This window comes from Gadus chalcogrammus, chromosome 13 (genome assembly GCF_026213295.1).
Source record: "Gadus chalcogrammus isolate NIFS_2021 chromosome 13, NIFS_Gcha_1.0, whole genome shotgun sequence".
Classification (NCBI taxonomy): domain Eukaryota; kingdom Metazoa; phylum Chordata; class Actinopteri; order Gadiformes; family Gadidae; genus Gadus; species Gadus chalcogrammus.
Window position 1 is genome coordinate 21,299,581 of NC_079424.1, and position 9,104 is coordinate 21,308,684.

General features: G+C 42.9%; 1 protein-coding gene across 1 annotated transcript in view; it reads left to right on the forward strand.

Moving 5' to 3' along the window:
* Positions 1 to 9,104, forward strand: part of LOC130402107 (copine-8-like) — a 71,555-nt gene that overhangs the window by 35,251 nt on the left and 27,200 nt on the right. The window contains exons 5-6 of the mRNA XM_056606215.1: positions 1,445 to 1,484; positions 2,607 to 2,683. Coding sequence (XP_056462190.1) covers positions 1,445 to 1,484; positions 2,607 to 2,683 — 117 coding nt within the window. The remainder of the gene's footprint in view (positions 1 to 1,444; positions 1,485 to 2,606; positions 2,684 to 9,104) is intronic.

The following is a 9,104-nucleotide window of genomic DNA, read 5'->3' on the forward strand; positions in this document are numbered from 1 at the left end:
GCAGTATCAGTTTGGGGGAGGCATTGTCACAACCTCAAAAAAAAAATATTATATCAGTAATCAATCATCCTGATTCTCTAATGTGAACACAGAGAGACAGTAATTGCTAAAGTAACTTCGACCTGGGCATGATCAGATTGGAGATCGTCACTTCTGTTTTCACGGCAACTTTCTTTGCAAAGGGATTCAATGTCTTTCAGTATTGTGCTAACAGAAAATAAAAAAAACAACCACAAACAACCGCAACCAAACAACCAATTAATCCGAGATTCATATTTCGTATCCATTTCGCAGTTTACTTCACCCCGTCATCTCAATTAATCAGAACCAAAATATATGACATCACATTATACACTTTGGAATAAAGTAATAATTGTTGAAAAGGCTTGAGAAAGCAGATTGAACTGGGGTTGTTTGAAATCAATACGTAAGTATACGGTTCAGCGCCCAGTCGGAGGTTACAAGTCTGCGGTTCAGGGGAACACGGTTAACATTGACCCCCTCCTCATATAAAGACATGTTAACCACAAAACGTATACAGCTGATGCAATGATGCTAGCTTCTCTGAAACACACAGAGCTCATCCAAGCAGGAAGGGGATTAGAGGTGTGTGTGTGTGTGTGTGTGTGTGTGTGTGTGTGTGTGTGTGTGTGTGTGTGTGTGTGTGTGTGTGTGTGTGTGTGTGTGTGTGTGTGTGTGTTTGATCGATTGTAATTAAAGGGGACTGCTTTTGAAGGAGATGAACTCAAACAGAGTATACATTTTAATAAGCATCCAATACGAATAAGAAAAAGTATAATTATTAAAGTATTTGAATTGTTTTCTTATGTTGGCAAGCAAGAAGTAGAATAAATGGGATAATCAGTCTTATTAAAAGGGTTTGTGCAACCAACCGCACAACAAGACATGATTGTGGCTCTTGTCGCTCTCGTCTCTGTCTGCCAACGACATGCGCGCAGAGCGGGGAGTCACGTAGAGTGACGTAGACTGACAATCCCTCTATACATCATTTTGGTCCGAATGTAATCAGCCACTTGGACAAACGGTTGTCATGACGCCATTTAAAAGGAGCTCATTGGGCGACGGCTTTCTCCAGAGAGAAGCAGGAGTGAGTCTGAGATGCAGGACCCTTGAACACCTGACGTTGCCATGGTGATCACCTGACGTTACCATGGTGATCGGCAGGAACCAATCAAATGATAAACCTTTATATTGGGGGAGTATATTTCTTAACAAACATGATTTAGGCTTGATAATGTATCATTGTGTATTCCCTAGTCATCTATCACCCTATGTTGTGGGAGCAATGAGATGCTGTGAGAGGTCAGAAGCCCTTCACACTGGCTTCACCAACGGCAGCATCAAGGTCTAATGAGGATGATGGTAATGCCAAGTCATTCAGTAAATCAACTCAAGCTTTCATTCGTCTTCTGCTGTTTTTCAGGTACAACGTTGACACCAGAAGCTCCAACCTCTCCAAACATGTAAGTTTTGGATAATAAATCTATATTCAGTGGCTCCCAATCCCTCTCTAAAGGAATTCCTGATCCTTCTCATTAGAGAGTTCGGTGCTTCATGCCTTTCTATCGTGTGCTCTTAAAGTTACCTCCTATTGGCTTCAACCTTTCATACCTTCTGACATACGGAAGAGCATTCATGCAGCGTCCCCTTGACCTCATCCACCCGTTGTCTTCACAGCCCTCTCACGTCTCACCCTCTCTGTCTCTCTTTTCCTCATCGCTTACCCAATCCGGATGAGCAGAAGGTAAGACGCAGTCCGGATCAGCATCTGTTCCGAGCCAACAACATACTCTCACTGTCAATCCATGCACACCCATGGCCTGTTGGCCTTTGACCTCTGAATACCAAGCGCCTGATATAGATCCCCCCCAGACAGGGACCTGGGCCCTAGCTTTAGGAGGGTGAGGCTCTCTGGGTGGGGGGGGGGGGTCTTGACCTAGCTTTAGGAGGTGAGGCTCTGTGGGGGAGGGGGTAGCTTTAGGAGGGTGAGGCTCTGTCGGGGGGGGGGGGGGGGGGGGGTAGCTTTAGGAGGGTGAGGCTCTGTGGGGGAGGGGGGGGGTCTGGGTTAGCTTTAGGAGGGTGAGGTTCTGGGGGGGTTAGCTTTAGGACGATGAGGTTCTGTGGGGGGGGGGGGGGGGGGGGGGGGTTTGCTTTAGGAGGGTGAAGGTTGTAGTTTGATACTCTGTGTGGGCTTACAAAGCACTTCAAGTCTGTAAAATACTTTCAGTAACATTTAACGGTGACATTTAACGGTTGTAACACCAAAGGGCATTGTGCTTCACGGTGCTGGGGCGCTTCTCAATAAATAGGATGAAATATAATGATAAATATAATGCCATGGAAGGTCACCCCCATATGGAAATCATTTGGGGAGGTTCATTGTCACAGAGCTGTAGTTTGAACAACAAAGTGGGAAACGATCATAACAAGATAACAGAGCAGAGCAGCCACAGACTGAACTAGTGTTGTAGTTCTAGAGTCTGTACTAGTAAACTAGCACTGGTGCCTCTGGGAGAGGTCGGTTGTAGCGATGGGATGGAGCTGTTGCCACTCTGTGAAGGACTCCTTGTGTTGCCCCCATGAAGGACTTCCTGGGTCAGATGTTTTGCACGCTGGGGGAGATCATCGGATCCACTGGAAGCAGACTGGAGAAAACACTTTCGTGAGTGGAAGACACACACACACACACACACACACACACACACACACACACACACACACACACACACACACACACACACACACACACACACACACACACACACACACACACACACACACACACACACATTCAAACACAGACTCATTGTTTTAATCATTGTTAAAACAACGAGTTCAATCACAATTCCAAGCAAATCTTGTCTGATCACAAAAGTCATAATAGAATATAACCGCAAGCGGTGATTAACGGGGTCCGAGCAAAATTAAAAGTCAAGAACACACTAATGGAAGATATATAAATATAACATATAATTGTCATATTTAAGGAAAGATGTTCCACTTATAAACCTGAACTGCAGCCTCATTCACATGGTCAATATGTCTATTGATAAGCACACAACATCCAGAAAACTCCAAGCACACATTTCTCAAGTGAATTAAGGGCTTTCTTCCAAGCATATACCTGAAAAATCTTCGAAATCTGGGGAAATTCAACATTTGTGGTTAAGAAGACAAGGAATGAAATATAAATATGACAGTTAATTATGAAGGAAAATTGGTAAATGAAGAAGTTCCCCTTAATGCCATACTGTGTCTTGGCAGTCAGATTCTTGGAAACGAATGAGTCAGAATGTTGATTGCTTTTCAATGTTGTGTTTCTTAAATGAGCAGCAATGACAGAATGTCATGTTCAGCTTGTTCATAATGCTCTAATCAGGATTCAAACTCTCAAACTCTTAAGATCACCAGTACACGGCATTATCCCGTTGAGCCACTGACATTCCTGAACTGCATGAAGCCTAATTCACATGCTGAAAATGTCGAGCACACAACATCAAGAGAACTCTAAGCACACATTTCACAAGAGAATTAAGGGCTTTCTTTAAATAGTACAGATCTGAAAATGTGCACTGTTAATGGTATCCATCTAATGGTAGTAATACAATAACAAAATTGTCACATAGGGAAAATGGGTTGAGACTGTGGACGTTTGGCTTTTCTATGAAATTGTGGGAAAAGTAAACATTTTTAGAGCAGAAGACCAGGATGAAAAAGATGCATTTTTTATACAATAACAAAATGGTCATATAAGAAAAATGGGCTAACGGCTCCAACTTTATTGGCCAATATTTCTCATATGGAACTAAATAAAACAAATTCTGTTTGAGGATTTTTGTGAGGCTTGGTCTAAAGATTTTATGTGGCGATTTTGGTGAATTTTTGATTATTTTTGTAGCCTGTGAATATTTTATCGTGGTTGGCTTTAATATGAAATTGTGGGAAAGTAAAAAAATGTAGGGCATGAGATGAAGATGTTCATATACAGTGTATATAGAATTAAATGTACTTGGATATGGAACCCATATTTGAACATGTTATTAAATAAATGATTGTGTATAATAGTATTATATATATATATACCTACACATAATAAATAGGATGAAATATAATGATAAATATAATGCCATGGAAGGTCACCCCCATATGGAAATAATTTGGGGAGGTTCATTGTCACCGAGCTGTAGTTTGAACAACAAAGTGGGAAACGATCATAACAAGATAACAGAGCAGAGCAGCCACAGACTGAACTAGTGTTGTAGTTCTAGAGTCTGTACTAGTAAACTAGCATTGGTGCCTCTGGGAGAGGCACCAGTGCTATATATACAGTGTATATAGAATTAAATGTACTTGGATATGGAACCCATATTTGAACATGTTATTAAATAAATGATTGTGTATAATAGTATTATATATATATACCTACGCATTTAATACTGCGTTTAAATGTTGGCTCTCTTGTTGAGAAACACACAGACAAGCACACACGCACACGCACACGCACACACGCAACAATCTGAAAGCCATGCTTGCTGTTACTCCTGGTGCCATCATTTGAAATTATGAGGGGAGAGGGAGAGAGAGAGAGGGAGAGAGAGAGAGAGAGAGAGAGAGAGAGAGAGAGAGAGAGAGAGAGAGAGAGAGAGAGAGAGAGAGAGAGAGAGAGAGAGAGAGAGAGAGAGAGAGAGAGAGAGAGAGAGAGAGAGAGAGAGAGAGAGCGCTTCTCAGATGCCCTTGGAATCCCATTATTGTCTTATTTTTCATGGAATTCGATTTTGTGCTTTTTCTTTTGTGATTGTGTCTGTGTGCGTGTGTGTACAAGTGCATGTGTACGCACGTGCATGTGTATGCACGTGTGTCTGTTAAAGGAGGAAGGTTGGAGCTTTGTGGATCTGCCGGCTCCTTGGTAACAGGGAGAGGCATGGGGTGATAGATAATGTGTCCTAGTCTTTGTCCTGAAGGTGAGACAGGCGGTCTCTGTCCTGAAGGTGAGACAGGCGGTCTCTGTCCTGGAGGTGAGACAGGCGGTCTCTGTCCTGAAGGTGAGACAGGCGGTGTCTGTTCTGGAGGTGAGACAGGCGGTCTCTGTCCTGAAGGTGAGACAGGCGGGCTCTGTCCTGAAGGTGAGACAGGCGGTGTCTGTCCTAGGCAGCGTTAGAACGACAGGGTTATGAGCTCTTAAAGAAGGAGAGCTTTTGAAGTGGAGTGCACACCAGCCATAGAACGCCTTACAGCCATAAGTACCTCATATAGTTCTTCTCCATTTATATATTTTTGGTGCCATTCCATTGATGGGTTTCTATGGCAACAGAAAATATGTTGTAGCTCCAGTTAAAGATCCGTCTCCTCATTCGCCTCGTTGATCAAACCAGAGTCGGGCAAGATCTATTTTCAGAGCGCCGCTCGGTAGGGGAGCACAGCGCCGAGAGCCAGGGCTGGAGGGGAAGCCCTCCACCCCCCCAGTACCACCCAGCATCAGCCAGCACCACCCAGCACCTCCCTCCACCCTCCGGCAACACCCTCCAGAAACACCCAGCACCGCCCGCAATGATCAACTCCCGAGACACCAAGAAGACTTTCAGATCCAAATGTCCCAGACCATGCCCCCCACGACCCCGCAGGGGGAAGGGGTTCCTCTAACACTCCTCAAGGTTCAGCTCCTCCACTAAGTCACCTCACAGTGATGCGGGGATGCAGGCAGCGCGCCAGCAGTCTGTATGTTGCTACAACCCAGTCGCCAAGAAAAAACGTCAGTGGTGTACGTTTCCATGAACACTGGATACGCAGCATTTCAACGTAAAAAATAGCGTGTTATACCTACAGTATCCACGTGTGTGTAAAGGATGTTTGGTCGGATGTTACGACGAAGAATCATAATGTGAATGTGAATATTCTATAAATCTCTTGATATCATCTTTCGTCTCAACACTTCTGCTGCAGCCACTTAAAGTCTCACTCCGAAAACCTTAAAATATGAATCAATCCATTAGAAGTATGAAAATATGTTCCCGGTGGTGCAACAGAGCAAACAAGGTGTCCTTTGACATCTACGTTTCGAGACGATTGCAACAGTGCCACACATGATCATATTTGAATATGTTTCGGGGTAGTAATTAGCTGTCGATTTTGAAGGCCTTTATCAATAATGACCAGCTATAGATTTGCTTCCCGATGGAGATTTTTGACAAATTACATGTTAATTAGCATCTACACGTTAAGCTGAGTCCAATGAGATCAAGCTCGGCCTCTTGCTACACCGAGATCATGTCCTAGACCTAGGTGTACCATGTAAAATACATGTTACCATTAGCTAGAGTGTCGTTCTTGGTGTCATTGGACTCAGCTCAACGTGTAGATGCTAAATAACATGTCATTTGTGACAAATCTTTATCGGGAAGCAAATCAATAGCTGCTCAGTATTGATTAAGGCCTCCAATTTCGACAGCTAATTACTACCATTAAACATGTTCGAATATGCTCATGTGTGGCACCGTTGCAATCGCCTGGAAGCGTAGATGTTGAAGGACACCTTGTTCGTCCTCTTACCCCACCGGAAAGATATTTACATGCTTCTGATTGACTAATGAATTGATTCAGCTATTCCCCCAGAAGTCTGGGGTCAAAAGGTCAACAGGAGACAGCACCACGCCGGGGTGGAGCCGGGGTGGAGCCAGATCTCGGGCAACAGCGCAGGGTTGCCAGGTCCTGCAAAAAACGTGCCCCCCACATACCGTTCAAAATCCACCCAAAATGTCCTAGAAGCATCCCAAAAAAAAAGATATTATTGGACATTTTGGCCAACGTTTTGAAAGTAATAATATTTGAGGGAATATTTTTTTGTTGTTGTTTTAGCAGCGAAATGCACCGTGTGCGTGTGTGCGTGTGTGCGTGTGTGTGTGTCTGTGTCTGTGTCTGTGTGCCTGTGCGTGCGTGTGTGTGCTTGTGTGTGTGTGTCTGTGCATGTGCGTGCGTGTGTGTGTGTGTATAACACGCTATTTTATGTTGAAATGTGACGTAATCCAGTGTTCACGAAACGTACACTGTCAACGTAGGTATGTTTTTGGCGACTGGGTTGGCTCTCAGATATACGTGTTTCTAACAAGATGATACCATTAAAAGTTACATAAAGTAACAGTTTAATAACACAAACGCAGGAAGCACGTGAGCTGCTAGTTTAGCGAAAGCAACCTGACGTCGTTGAAACATGCGAGCGAGCCGATCAACTCCTAATAACTATAAAACTAAAGATCAGACACAATCACTGACTGAAGATTATGCAATTAAAAAGTATATTTCTCGCTAGAAATGTTATTAGAAACACGTTTAACGGTGAATCGGTCCTAAAATATTGCATTTCCCATTCAGATAATAAAGATTAATAAAGATCATACACATTCACTGACTGAAGATTATGTAAGGAAAATGTACATTTCTCGCTAGAAATGTCATTAGAAACGCGTTTAATGGTGTATCTGTCCTAAAATATTGCATTTCCCATTCAGATAATAAAGATTAATATAAGCAACGCCGTGTTCCGGAGCCGCGGGGGATTCTGGGAATTGGGGTTCTCAGTTGACAAATGGGGCTTTTGTTAACTTGTTTTGTTGTTAGGATTAAGTGGGGTTAATGGGTTCGGGATGTTATGTGGTTGTGTGTTGTTCTATTAACATTGTCCGTGTGTTCATTATTGTCGACACCGTCACCGAGAGTGACGTGACCATCGTTTCGCGCAGCTGTTCCGTGTTGAAGTCTCGTTCAATAAAAACCAACTCTCGTTGTCGAGCGTTAAATAAAAACCAACTCTCGTTGTCGAGCGTGCCCCCCCCCTACAAACGTGTCTCCCCCCCCCTCAACAAACGTGTCCCCCCCCCCCCCCCCCCTTCAACTACCGTGTCGTCGTCGTCGTCCCCCCCCCCCCACAATCGTGTGTCGTCGTCCCCCCTCAACAAACGTGTCTCCCCCCCCCCCCCCCTCCCCGGTCAACAACAGTCTCCCCCCCCCCCCCCCTAAACAATCGTGTCCACAATTTGCCGCGAAAGCCGTGAAACCCAAACCCCGAAACCCGCCTCCACAGCGGCACACGTGGATACTGTAGTTATAACACGCTATTTTTTACGTTGAAATGCTGCGTATCCAGTGTTCATGGAAACGTACACCACTGACGTTTTTTCTTGGCGACTGGGTTGGTTGCTAAGCACCCCACAATAACAGCGATGAAACGAGAAGAGCCGACGCACTCATGAGAGACAACACAGACCACAACCACTTTGGATCGCTTATATATATATATATATATATATATATATATATATATATATATATATATATATATATTAGCGCTGGCCGATTTTGTGTGATTTTTTTTTTAATGTTTGATAGAAAGTGCAGAGAACAGCTGGATACATATCCGTACATTATTTTAGATTTCAACATTTTCTTTTTGATAATTTTGTGTATTTTTTTAAGGCGAAATTTCAAAGTTCTCAGTTACAATTTTTTTGGAGACATGCTGAATAAATACATAATGTTTTCAAACGTGATTATGATTTTTTTCCATAATCGAGCAGCCCTAATATCTATATCTATATACAGTATAAACATATATACATACATATGTAAATATATTAGGGCTGTCAAGCGATAAAAAAAAAAAAATCTAAGTAATTACAGGTTCTGTGATTACTTAATCTAAATTAATCGCTTACTTACATTTTTCTGAGAAAGTATTTAAAAATTATTTAATTCAAGTAAATTATGGCAGATGAGTAATTCAATAGGCATAATAGACTTCAAAGTTCAATGCCTCTTTTATTTAAAACATGTCCTTCAGTCCCTCCAGAAGTACGCGATTATGCGATCGCATAATTCAACGCTTAATCCGCCAAAGTCTGGATATTCATGCAGGGGCCGCATTTTTTCAAATATGCCGCACTTTCACCACATAAATTGCAGATTTCCGCGCAAAATAGGCAGGGCTTGCATGATAACATAATCCCCGCATTTTAGTTGCAAAAAAAGTCACATATATCTTAGCAGAAAGTTGAAAAATGTTGCGTTTACTTCATACAAGAGCAGCCATTTCC